Below are 13,885 nucleotides of genomic sequence, written 5' to 3'. Positions count from 1 at the left end.
TTTGTAGGAGTCAAATCTTTCCACACATGAACCTGGTCCAGTCCTCAATATCCACTTCTAAAAACTATTGCATAATGACCAGTAGGGGGAGGTTATGCCTGTTTTAACACTACCCAGAGATAGCGGCCACATATTGAACTCCTCACTTGAAGTCTTAATTCCCCCCCCCCCCCACTAATCCCATTAAAACAATTCAACAAAGCAAAATCCAGGGGCAGCACAGTGGCGAGCACTGCTGCCTCACGGCGCCGAGGTCCCAGGTTCGATCCTGGCTCCAGGTCACTGTCTGGAGTTTGCACATCCTCCCCCTGTTTGTGTGGATTTCGCTCCCCAAACTGTGCAGGGGAGGTGGATTGGCCACGCTAAAATTGCCCCTTAATTGGAACAAATTAATTGGGTAGTCTAAAAAATTTTTTAAAAACAAAATACTGAAATGTGAAACAAAAATGGCCTCAAAACACTCTGTAGGGCAGTTGTGTAAAGGAATCGCTGACCTGATTGTTAACAGTTTCTCCACCAATGCTGTTTGACCCAGTATTTCCAACATCCTCTCACTTAACAGTTACAAAAAAACGACATTCAAGTGATGCTAGTGTTTTTCCTGTTTTATTACACAATATTTGCGTGCCTGTTAAACAACACTGGTGTTGCAGGAGCGGTTATCACAATACTTAATAGGAATTCTACAAAAAACAGATCCTTTAAAACCAGCTAAAATCAGTTCTCCCCCTCTAAAAGACATCGATGATTAAGTTGTGAATCGGACAACGAGCTGCAATGTATGAAAATTAGGAAAGTGGCACTAATACTTCAGTTTTCATGCTTATATATTTCCTTCCACAAATACTTCAGACAAACATACCCGCATCACCCCCCACAAATCACATTTAAAAAAGATTACAAATGAAAACATAATCAGTCTTACTTCAGTAACACAAGAACACTTTCTGGAAACAATACTTTCTCTGCATCAGGACAGTGTTGGATTGCTGACGTTCCAGCCAGTTGGGAGGGGCCATCATGGGAAAAGCAGCCATATTCCTGTTCCAAGCCTACAGTACATGGATTATATTGGACAATAGACTTTCTCCCCTTCCCCAAAACAACAAAACATGGTTAGTATTCAAATAAGAATCACAATCTTGCAGGGGAAATAGGCAGCCTTGGGTTTTTTGGTTTGATAAATTCTAACTCTCTTTCTTCCCCCCCCCCCCCATGACTGTGATGTCCCCAAGATCAATATCTCAGGAAAGGGAGCAGATTTAAATCTGTGACCTAATGCTGTGCTCACGTATCTACTTCACAAGTTCCCCCTCCTCCTCTACCCAGAAAGGTTGAACAGATAAAATACCGGATGAGGCTTCACCAATCAGAAGCAACTGAGTTGATAATGAAAATGGTCCATGGGGTGTTGGCCAACATTTTCAGAGTGAGCATTGCCTTTTCTAGTATGTAGTCTCGTGCTCCCTGCTAGCCAATGAACTGGATAACCTCTAGCCACACAGTACCATGTTCTGTGCAACTGTCTGGAAATCAAGATAGAATTATCAGCACTGGAATGCACATCTTCAAAAGTCATTGGTCCAGGGATGGTGAGGAATATGTTGCTGCACTGTGGGGTCTTTGTTGGAATCTCAACTTGCACCATCATGACCCACGTGTAATGAGCAGAAAATGCTGAAAGGCACATGAGGTAATGCTTCAGGTGTAAATCTCTACCCGACCACAAAAAAGCCCCACACCCAAAAAAACAGACTTGCCTCTTCTCTGTCCCAAAACTGCCGTGTCCTTCTGCAATCTTGTCTGTGCTACATGCCTGCATTCCTGTCTTGGGCAGCCCCCTGATTCCATCACTAGGCAGTGGAAGTTACAAGGATGAGCAGGTATTGATACAAAAATCAAATAAAAAATTAATGCCACTTGGATGCAAGAACAGTGAGCTGCTCTGTGCAAAAGACTCTATCTTAGGCAATCAGCGATCGCAAGAATTTGACCCTTTAAGAATGCCTGTCCCACTAACTGAGGTTTATCATTTCATTGTGAAGCAGCCTGCACTGGCCCAACAAGAGGAGAGTTACTACAACTGAAACACTACCTAACAAAGACAAAAGTCCAGGGGAGGCAGGCTGCGTAAATGACTGCACCTCCCACTGGTTAGCTTAATATCACATCGTCCCCTTGTCATCTGGTGTTCCTCCGCTTCTCTGCAGAGGTCTTGGTGCTTCTATGTGAAGGGGGGGGGGAGAAGAGCCGGCATCAAAGGAGGCTCCTAATGGCAGGATACTCACAATCAGGAGCCACTGAATCCCCCCCCCCAAAACCAAGTTGCAAATGCAACTCTTATAACCATTTGGGCGTTGTAAAATGGTTGCCATACCACCCAAGACACCAGTCAGAGAAATTCTACCCAAGCTGACCTTCAGATCTGGAACGAAGGAAAAGGGTGGGGTGAGGGGAAATGAATTTCAAACAAAACTGCCGTGTCATATTAAAAGAGGTTACTATTTAATGGCACATCAGCTCCTATGGACTCCTTTCCCCTTCAAAGACTCAAACCCTACGCTACAAGCCAAGGTAACTAATCTATAATTCACTGGCTTCTACAATCCGTTGTTATCCAAAACCTGGAGGAAAAAAAAAATCATGCTGCATTTAAAAACACAACCTGTCCCATCCCCTCACAAACGCTGACAATGATATGGGTCTGAAAGGATTGAGAAAAGGTACACCCGGAGAACTATACACCTGTACAACTGAAAATCACTTTCGGAAAAGTCGGGGTTATTTTCTCGTCTTGTAAAGTTGTAAACGGGAGGTGCGTGGGCTCCTCTCCCTTGGTTACTTTTCTTCCTTCTTTTCTTCCTCTTCAGATGGGTATGAATGCCATGTCAGACGCTCCTCATAAAATGAAATAACCACCTGGGGGCATTTGACATTAGCCTCTTTTGCCGGAACCAAATCAGCTTCATCAGAATTTTTCCTGAATGGAGAAAGTAAACCAAACAAGGTTTGTTGTTAGAAACAAACTTTATTCAACTTGGTCTGGCGTCTGCAGTTACACAACGCACCCGACAAGATCAATTAAATTCACATCGACTTCTCACATCTAGGTGACTTATTTAGTTACTGCTTTGTGATCGTTCCAGGTCACGAGCCAGTAATGGCCCAGGTGATGAAGGGCAATCTCCCTTCAATCATCTTCCCAAAGAGGAAAAAGCTGCAGGGCTATAGAAAGAGCAGAGAAGTGGGACTAACTCTTCAAAGAGTCAGCGCAGGCACTACAGGCTGAACAGCCTTCTATGTTGTATGAGTCCATCTGGATTTCTCTCCTCACTTTGGTTCTTGTGTTGCTAATTTAGTGCTAGTTAGGTGCAGTTTTATGGACCCATCCCATCCCTACCCATAGAATGAGATTTTTTTAGCCTCTTGGCACAGTAACTTTGTTCAGTGAGGTTGCAAAAAATGTTTAAAATAAATCAAAAGCTGGAACTTACCACTTCATGAGGAACATGAGCTCTCCACTCGAGTCTGTTGCCCCAATAATACGCTCTGGTTCCAGTGCTCTGGCAAAACCCCTTGGTTTCTCCTGCTGCAAGAGAAACACATTAGACCTCAAACAGGGGCTGAGTGAGAGGTGGAGATACGATGTATTATCACTGTGGCAAACAAAGAAATCCACAGAGTCAGGTTTGCCTAATACAAGGGGGCGAGGATCACCACAGCCCACAAGAGTTATCTGGTGAATCCCAGAGCTTATTGACTGGGCCAATAAACGGTGACCTGATACTCCAAAACAGTCAGGATCTGGTCGCCAGAGGATTCAATCTTTCATTGCCAAGAGTTATTACTGAGCATCTCAACCAAGACAGTGTGGTTACTCTTCCTCTCCCCTGAAGTTATGAGTTAGCTTCTCACTAAGGGACAGTTGTTAAGTAGCTGTGTCTCCACAATTTGTTTATTCTCTTGGTACACAATTCAGACTTTTCTGTCTGATTCCAAACCATGCACATTGGTTTGACGGGAACCCTGGGGCATGCATGGAAGAGTGAATGGATTCATAATTCTACCCACTGGAGGGAATGGGCAGATATAGATTAACTCTCCTCACCAGGGAAACTTAGAAAACCTCAGATCACAGCAAAAGCAAAGGGCTATTTATCCCTTGCAACATGAAAGATTTTCCTAGGCCCTTACTCTTCAATAAACACCATGCATTCTCAGTTCAAGGCTCAGATCTGTGCTGGACATGGAAAAGCAGGTAATATTGAAGGCAAGAAGTACATTCACTGACCTCCTCTCTCCTCTTCTTGTTTTTATTTTCCTCAGTTTCAGTATCAGACTCCGCTTTCCGTTTAGGCCCCTCTGTTTTATCTATGCCGTCATGTGCTATTTTCTGGGACTGTAAGAACTCTGCGATGAGATCAGGACAGTCAAGGTTCTCCTCAGGCTCCCATGTGTTGTCGTCACTGGGAAATAATTCAGGTTTACAGACCACAGGACACCAGCAACTTGAAACACCTGATTAACCCGATTTACAAACACTGGTTAGATGGCAGGGGATAAATTTCATACAGTGCTTTGGGTAAATAAATATTGGGGACTATATTACATTTTGCATCTAGCTTCCCTCAGCACAGAACACATCAGACTTGCAAATCAAATGCCTACTTTAACACAGTAGTGAGATACCAACAAAACAAGCCAGGCTGTGGTTAGTTACTGTGTAGCATCCTACACTGCAAGTGGTGCAGCTGAAACACAGCAGACAATGAATAGAGCAAGACTCTCTACCCCTACTTCAGCATGACTCACCATTATCCCAAGAATTTAGCCTCCACTCTCCTGACATTACACCCACAACCAGGGAAACCACAAGCAAATCAGTGAACCAATGCTCCAATGTATTTGTGTGTGTGCGGGGGGGGAAGGGGGAGAAGAGGAGCAGAGAGGAATAGAGGGTGGGGCAGCCAAGAGGAATTGAGGGCGGGGAAAGGGGGGTTGGAGAGAAAGCGGAATGGGAGAAACGTATCTTGGATATATGGCCGTTCATTCCTAACCCAACTGCCGGGATGTAATTTACGTTAGCTATCCCTGGGGACCCTGGTAATAGTCTGTGAATCTGCAGGCCACAGATCACGACTGAAGGCAGCACAAAATGTGTGTTAATCACTCACTCCGAAAATCCTTTCCACTTCAGCAGATATTCCACTTTTCCTTTTACGATACGCCTGTCCAGTACTTTTTCCACAACGTACTCTTCCTCCTCCTCCTCTAGAACCTCCTCCACTTTTTTCTTGTTTTGTTTTTTCCCCATTGGGTCCAGTCTTAAATTGAGAAGGGAGGCGGAAGCTGTTTTTAAAAAAAAAAAAAATTAGATTTGAATTTGGACAAGCAACGCAAATGAAGACTTCTGCCAATCAGAATGCACCATCTGAACCCCCTCCCTTTAAGTTATTTTTTTAAAAAGGAGAGAATCCTCCAAACTGTTAGTATGAAACGGTTGTACGAATTCTCTATAACCCGAGTACCAACTATAACCTCAGGATATGCAAAATTGATCATTTTAAATTCTCATTTGTTTTCAAACACATCCATGGCCTTATCTCTCCTTGTATATTCATTTCTTCCAGCTCTATAACAGTCTGGGATATGTGTTCATCCACTTCGGACCTCTTGCATATCCCGATTTTCATTGCTCCACCATTGGCAGCTATCCCAAGGATTCTTTTTTCCCCAAACCTCTTGATTCTCTGCCCCTCTCTTTCTTTTTTTCTTAAATAAACATTTTATTGAGGTCTTTCTTTGGCATTGTAACAGCAACAAAATCAACAATGTACATAATAAGGAAAATATTAACATGGAGGCGACCGCCTCCCTCTCCCACAGGTCCCACCATTATTTACCCCCCTAATCTACGCTAGCCTAACCCCCCCCCCCCCCCCCTCCCATCTGCTGACGATTAATTTTCTGCGAAAAGTCGACGAATGGTTGCCACCTCCGGGCGAACCCTAACAGAGACCCTCTCATGGCGAACTTAATTTTCTCCAGGCAGAGGAAGCCAGCCATGTCCGATAGCCAGGTCTCTGATTTCGGGGGCTTCGAGTCCCTCCATGCTAGTAATATCCGCCTCCGGGCTACCAGGGAAGCAAAGGCCAGAACACCTGCCTGTTTCTCCTGGATTCCCGGATCTTGCGACACCCCAGAAATCGCCACCTCTGGACTCATTGCTCATTGTCACCCTCATATTTAATACCTTGGACATGGTGTCAGCAAACCCCTGCCAAAATCCCCTCAGTTTTGGGCATGCCCAGAACATGTGGACAGGGTTCGCTGGTCCCCCTGCACACTTCGCACACCTGTCCTCCACCCCAAAGAATCTGCTCATCCGGGCCACTGTCATGTGAGCCCGGTGAACGACCTTAAATTGGATCAGGCTGAGCCTGGCACATGTTGCGGTTGCGTTGATCCTGCCCAACGCGTCTGCCCAAAGACCCTCCTCTAACTCTCCCCCCAGCTCCTCCTCCCACTTTTGCTTCAGCTCCTCGGTCTGCATCTCCTCCGAACCCATAAGCTCTTTATATATGTCGGAGACGCTCCCCTCCCCTAGCCATCCTCTAGAGACCACCCTATCCTGAATCCCCTTAGCGGCAGGAGTGGGAAGGTTGGTACCTGCCTCCACAGAAAGTCCCGCACCTGCAGATATCGAAATTCATTTCCCCCCGCCAATGCAAACTTCTCCTCCAGCGCCCTTATACTCGGGAAGCTTCCTTCTATAAACAAGTCCCCCATCCTCTCAATCCCCGCTCTCCGCCAAATTCGGAATCCCCGTCCATCCTCCCCGGGGCAAACCGGTGATTATCGCAGAATGGGGACCATACCGATGCCCCCTCTGCTCCCACATGTCTCCTCCACTGCTCCTAGACTCTCAGGGCAGCCACCACCACTGGACTGGTGGAGTATCGCGCTGGCGGTAATGGCAGAGGCGCTGTTACCAGCGCCCCCAGACTTGTGCCCTTACAAGAAGCCGCCTCCATGCGCACTCGGGAGGACCGTCATTTTTACCGATTGAACTCTGCCCGCCAGAGACAACGGAAGCGCATCCCATCTCCGGAAATCCGCCTTCATCTGCTCCACCAGCCGGGCCAAGTTCAGTTTATGTAGCCGGTCCCAATCCCTCGCCACTTGGATACCCAGGTACCTGAAACTGTCCCCTACCACTCTGAACGGCAGTTCCCCCAGTTGCCTCTCCTGACCGCTCACCTGGAACACAACCATCTCGCTCTTCCACATATTGAGCTTATACCCCGAAAATCTGCCAAATTCCCCCAAAATTCCCATAATTTCTTCCATCCCCTCCATTGCGTCTTGAGACATACAACAGTAGGTCATCCGCATACAGCGAGACTCTGCTCCACCACCCCCCGGACCAGCCCCTTGATGCCCTCAGAGCAATTGCCAGCGGCTCTATCGCCAGCGCAAACAGCAGTGGGGAGAGGGGGCATCACGGTCTCATCCCCCGGTGCAGTCTGAAATAGTCCGAAATCGTCCTGTTTGTCTGTACACTTGCAACCGGAGACCGGTACAGCAACCTAACCCAGTCAATAAAGCCCCTCCCAAAACTGAACCGCCCCAGAGCCTCCCATAAATAATCCCATTCAACCCGGTCAAAATTCCGCATCCATTGCGACCACTACCTCCACCTCCCGACTTTCCGGGGACATTATGATCACATTTAACAGCCTTCTTACATTGGCCACCAGCTGCCTACCCTTAACGAACCCCGCCTGATCCTCCACAATAACGTCTGGTACACAGTCCTCAATCCTGGAGGACAAAATTTTGGCCAGAAGTTTGGCATCCACGTTCAACAAGGAAATTGGCCTGTAAGACCCACATAGCTCCGGGTCCTTGTCCCGTTTCAGGATGAGCGAGATCATGGCCTGTGACATCGTCTGGGGCAGGACCCCTCTTTCCCTAGCCTCGTTAAAGACCTTCATCAGCACCGGCCCCAATATTCCGGAGAACATTTTATAGAACTCGGCTGGGTACCCGTCCGATCCCGGGGCCTTACCCGATTGCATGGCCTTCAGACCCTCCACTATCTCCTCCAGCCTGATCGGGGCCCCCAGCCCTTCTACCAGCTCCACATCCACCTTCGAAAAAGTCAGCCCCTCCAAAAAGTGCCTCATCCCCTCCGGCCCTGCAGGGGGTTCCGACCTATATGCTATAAAAGTCCCGAAAGGCCTTGCTCACCCCCGTCGAGTCCCCAACTAAGTTCCCATCCCCGTCAATAACTTTCCCTATTTCCCTAGCTGCCTCCCTCTTTCTGAGCTGCTGTGCAAGCATCCTTCTGGCCTTCTCACCGTGCTCGTAAATCTTTGTCTTTCTAAGCTGTTCCACTGCACCCCCCCCCCTGTGATTAACAAACCAAATTCCGCCTGTAGCCTCCGGCGCTCCCTTAAAAGCCCTGCCTCCACATATCTCCTATCAACTCGTAGAATTTCTTTTAACAGTCGGTCCGTTTTTGCCCTATCCGTCCTGTCCCTGTGAGCCCAGATCGAGATCAGCTCTCCTCTCACCACTGCCTTCAACGCTTCCCAGACCACCGCTGCGGCGACCTCCCCCATATCATTTACCTGCAGGTAATTCAGCATGCACTTCCTCAGCCTCGCGCACACCGCTTCGTCCGCCAACAGCCCTACATCCAACCTCCATTGCGGGTGCTGCTTGCTATCCATACTCACCTGCAGGTCCACCCAGTGCGGAGCATGGTCCGAGATCGTGATTGCCGAATACCCCGTGTGTACCACCCCAGCCAGTAGGGCCCTACCCAAGACAAAGAAATCGATCCGGGAGTACACCTAATGTACGTGGGAGTAAAAAGAAAATTCCTTCGCACTCGGCTGCCTAAATCTCCATGGATCCATCTCCCCCCCCATCTGCTTCATGAACCTTTTCAGCTCCTTTGCCATTGCTGGCACCTTGCCCGTTCTCGAGCATGAGCGATCCAGGCCGGGATCAATAACCGTATTAAAATCCGCCCCCCCCATAATCAGCTTGTGCGAGTCCAGGTCCAGAATCTTCCCTAGCACCCTCTTTATAAAATCACCATCATCCCAATTTGGCACATATACATTGACCAGCACTACCTTCATTCCCTGCAGCTTGCCACTAACCATGATATATCGACCTCCCACATCCGAGACTATTCTTCCCACCTCAAATGTCACCCGCTTGTTAACCAAGATCGCAACCCGTCTAGTCTTTGTATCCAGCCCCGAGTGGAAAACCTGACTAATCCAGCCTTTCTTCAACCTGACCTGGTCCACTACTCTAAGATGCGTTTCCTGCAGCATTACCACGATCACCTTCAGTCCCCTCAGGTGCGCAAACACATGTGCCCTCTTTACCGGCCCATTTAGCCCCCGAACATTCCAGATGATCAGCCTAGTTGGGGGACAAAGTGCCCCCGCCGATCAGTCATCCCCTTGCTTGGGCCCGCCACCAGCCCCTGTGCCGCACCTCCTCTGGCCTGCCCCACAGCAGCCCCCACCCTCGACCTCCTCAGTGTCCCTTCACTGAAGTCCCTTCCCCCTCCCCCTCCCCAAGCAACACTACTCTAAAACCTAACCCATCTAGTAAACTAAAGGTATACACACCTCCCCCCCCCCACTGTGCTTCCGTGAGCTAGCTCACCCAGCTAGCTTGATGACCCCCGCCCCCATGAAATCTCCCACCTATTGTTCCCTTGCTCCCCTCCCCCCGCTCATATAAACAAACTCCCACGTCTAACAATCCCCAAACAAACACCCAACAGCAAAGAAAACACAAAAACAAAAAGCACCACCCACCGAAACTCAAACAGGCACGTCTCCATCCCACAAAAGTGCACATCAATGAAAACAAAAGGGACATTGCCAACATCTACCGAGAAAAAGAGCCCCAAAACGAAAAATCGACTTTTCTCTTTCTTAAACAGAGCCCCAAAAACAGACACGAAACAATAAGAGACGGCATAACCAATTTAAAAACATGAAAACAAAACCTTAAAAACCCAGGGGGGGAAAAAAACAGAAAAAAGGGCCCCAATATAGGCCAACAAGTTGTCTCAAAGTCTGAGAGTCCTCAGACCCCCACCAGTCCTTTTCTTTTAGCAAAGTCCAGCGCCTCATCGGGTGACTCAAAATAGTGATAAAGGTCTTCATGCGTGACCCAAAGACGCGCCAGATACAGCAGACCGACTTCACCTGCTTCTTGAAGAAAATAGACTTGACTTGGTTAAAGCCTGCCCTCTTCCTCGCCACCTCCACGCTCAGGTCCTGGTACACCCGCAGGATGCTGTTGTCCCACTTGCAACCCCGTGTTCGCTTGGCCCACCGAAGAATGCATTCCTTGTCCAGGAACCTATGGAATCTCACCACCATTGCCCTCGGAGAGTCCCCCGCTCGCGGCTTCCAAGCAAGTGCTCGGTACGCCCTGTCCACCTCCAATCGTCGGGGGAATGCCCCCTCCCCCAGCAGCTTTTCGAACATACCCGCTACGTATGCCCCAGCGTCTGCTCCCTCAGCCCCCTCCGGGAGCCCGACAATTCTTACGTTCTACCGGCGGGACCGGTTCTCAAGGTCCTCCACCTTCTCCAGGAGCCTTTTCTGCTGTTCCCGAAGAATCCCCACCTCCAGCTCCACCGCTGTTTGATGCTCCTCCTGTTCAGCCAGCGCCTTCTCAACCTTCTGAATCACCCGATCCTGGGCGTCCAATCTGCTCTCCAGCCGATCGATTAATTCTTTAATCGGGTCCAAACATTCCCGCTTCTGCCTAGCAAAACCATCCTGGTTGGCCTGCATCACCGAGTCCGTTGGTCGCTGCGCTGCCACCCCAGGGGTCCGGTCCTCAGCCATACTGTCTCCCGCTGCAGCTTCAACACAGCTCGTGGCTAACTTCTTGTTTCTGCCCTTCCGGCCCTTTTCTCCATACACTGATACGTGGAAACGGTGCCCAATTGCCTCAGCCTTCGAATTTGCTGTTTAAAACCGGAAAAAAGTCTGGGGAAAAGGTCCAAAAGTCCGACCAGAGCGGGAGCCACCAAATGTGCGACTTACTCCTTCATACCCACCACCGGAAGTCCTCTCTTCCTTTAATATGCTTCTTAAAACCCAAGTCCTCAACCAAATGTTCGGTACTCTGTCCTAGTGTCTCCGTACATGATTTGGTTTCAAATGTTTTCTGGTGAAACTTGAGAGGTGTCTTAATGCATTAAAGATGCAATATAAATGCAAGCACTGTACATATGTAACAGTGTGTGACAGTGTAGAGAGTTAAAGGAGCATTGTCAGGACAATACAGAAAGAGCTTTCCCTCAACATCTGGACTGTGCCTCAGTTAACAACAGCGCATATTAGAACAAAAATCAATTGCTCCCCTGTTTGCAGCCCTAATTCTGAAACAAAGGACTTTGACAAGCACCGGAGTCTGGTGAAACAGAATCTCAACATCAGTCAGAGTTACAGTAAATGAGTGAAACTGTGCTGGTCTAACAGCCCAGTTTGCGTACAGATCGCATGGTCGACGATGCCGAAAACGAAACAGCAAGTTCCAGATTTACAGGTCACCTTTACTTTCAGCCAGTCACTGGAACCAGCCAGCATCCGACGCCAAACCCTAAAATCGATTCAGAGTAGATTCCTATTCATCCTCCCCATCAATCAGCTTCACAGTTGCACTCTACAGCAATCTTAATTCCTATTGTAATAAAACATTAGTAAAATCTGCTTAAATTTCAGAGGAAACAAGTCAAGGTTTCAAAAAGTCAATTTACAGAATAAAGACAAATTGCAGATTTTTTTGGACCACATATAGTGAAACCACAAAGCCCATGCAGAATGGAGATGATCAGGGAATTCCAGTCTCACAGCTGTAGATACATTTCTGAGAGTGATTGGGATCAATGTGTATTATGTAGCTGTCTGTCCCTGCTTTTAAATCAAGACTCCTGTTGCTCCCAAGTCCATGTATTGGCTGACATATTCAACTTCTTGCAGAATCCACATTAGCTGGAATCTGCTAAAATGCTGTGTTATTTGCATTCCTAGTCAAGACTGCATTCCATTTAAACAGCAATTTGCTGGAATGTAGAGCAGTTAGATTCAGTCAGGTTAGTAACAAATTAGTGAGCTAAATCAGTGAGCTTGTGTGCAGAACAGCCAATGCTGATCTTGCAGAGTAAGTGATCACATTGTAACCACTGTTACGTAAGATTGTGACAGAGCACTGGTAGCTGTGACTTCTAAAAATTCAACCAATATCAAGTTATTAAAAAAAAGCTGGGAAAAAGTCATCTTTATACCTGCACATCAACCCCAAGAAAATATCTTGGATATCCTCGTTGATGGGTCAAAGGACGGCTATGTTGGCCTTGCAGGGGGTCCAGAGGAGGTTCATAAGAACGATTCCACAAATAAAGAGCTTGTCATATGTGCGGTTGAGGATTCTGGATCTGTACTCAATGGAGTTTAGAAGGATGATAGGATATCTCATTGAAACTTGCAGATACTGAGAGGCCTGGATAGAGCGGACGTGGAGAAGATATTTCCACTAGTAGGAGAGACGAGAACGTGAGGGCACAGCCTCAGACTGATGGGATGATTCTTTAAAACTGAGATCAGGAGGAATTTCTTCAGCCAGGGAGGGGGTGGTGACTCTGTGGAACTCATTGCCACTGAAGGCTGTGGAGACCAAGTCACTGAGTGTCTTTAAGACAGAGGTATATAGGTTCTTGATTAATAAGGGGATATGGGGTTATGGGGAGAAGGCAGGAGAATGGGGATGAGAAAAATTATCAGCCATGATCGAATGGCAGAACAGACTCGATGGGCTGAATGGCCTAATTCTGCTCCAAGATATTATGGTCTTATTATTTAACCCTCTGATTCTCTGCACCATACTAGTGAATCAATACTGCACCCCCAAGGCAAATACCTCAACCCACCGACTCCCAGCTACCTTGACTGCAGCTCTTCACACCCCGCTCCCTGGAGACTCCATCCTATTCTCCCAGTTTCTCCACCTCCGTTACACGTGTTCTGATTACGTCACCATCGAAAATGGTGCTTCTGAGGACTTCCGGGTGCGGCGATGACCAGCTGAGTCGCACGTTTCGGCAGCTCCCTGTGAAACGGACTTTTGGGCTCTTGATAGGAGCCCCAACGGCAATTTTGACGGTTAAAAACACTGTGCTGTAAACCAGAAGGGAATCCCCCCTGGATACGGATGGAAAAAGGAGGAGAAAGTGGCCAGATTGCAGCGGATCCTTTGGAGCAGCGGCAAGGAAGGCAAGCAAAAACCAAGATGGCGTCGGAAGGTGGCAGTTTAACATGGGGCCCTGAACAACAAGAGTTCTTGAAATGCTGTGTGGAAGAGATCAAAAAGGAAATGAAGAAAGAGCTGTTGGCCCCAATACTACAGGCGATCGAAGGGCTAAAGGAGGAACAAAAGACCCAGGACCGGGAGCTTCGGGTCGTGAAGGCAAAGGCAGCCGAGAATGAGGACGGCATACAGGGCCTGGTGGTGAAGACGGAGACGCAGGAGGCACATCAGAAACGATGTGTGGAAAGGTTGGAGGCACTGGAAAACAACGCAAGGAGGAACAACCTGAGGATTCTTGGTCTTCCTGAAGGTGTGGAGGGAGCGGACGTCGGGGCATATGTGAGCACGATGCTGCACTCGTTAATGGGAGCGGAGGCCCCGGCGGGTCCGTTGGAGGTGGAGGGAGCATACCGAGTGATGGCGCGAGGACCGAGAGCAGGAGAAATTCCCAGAGCCATAGTGGTGAGATTCCTCCGTTTTAAGGATAGAGAAATGGTCCTTAGATGGGCGAAGAAAACTCGGA

The 13,885-nt window shown here is 48.1% G+C and overlaps 1 protein-coding gene across 2 annotated transcripts in view; it reads right to left on the bottom strand.

Annotated features, from left to right (window-relative positions):
- Nucleotides 1–590: 590 nt before the first annotated feature.
- Nucleotides 591–13,885, bottom strand: part of cbx1b (chromobox homolog 1b (HP1 beta homolog Drosophila)) — a 38,170-nt gene continuing 24,875 nt past the window's right edge. The window contains exons 2-5 of one of the 2 annotated variants that reach the window (XM_072487567.1): nt 5,175–5,349; nt 4,292–4,466; nt 3,495–3,589; nt 591–2,980 (exon numbers count right to left, since the gene is read on the bottom strand). In XM_072487567.1, coding sequence (XP_072343668.1) covers nt 2,839–2,980; nt 3,495–3,589; nt 4,292–4,466; nt 5,175–5,349 — 587 coding nt within the window. In that variant the 3' untranslated portion in view covers nt 591–2,838. Of the gene's footprint in view, nt 2,981–3,494; nt 3,590–4,291; nt 4,467–5,174; nt 5,350–13,885 lie in introns of those variants that run through there. The other variant, XM_072487566.1, reaches the window with a different exon arrangement.

The sequence above is a fragment of the Scyliorhinus torazame genome, chromosome 21 (genome assembly GCF_047496885.1).
Source record: "Scyliorhinus torazame isolate Kashiwa2021f chromosome 21, sScyTor2.1, whole genome shotgun sequence".
Taxonomy (NCBI): Eukaryota; Metazoa; Chordata; class Chondrichthyes; order Carcharhiniformes; family Scyliorhinidae; genus Scyliorhinus; species Scyliorhinus torazame.
This window is presented reverse-complemented; position numbering and strand designations above follow the sequence as displayed.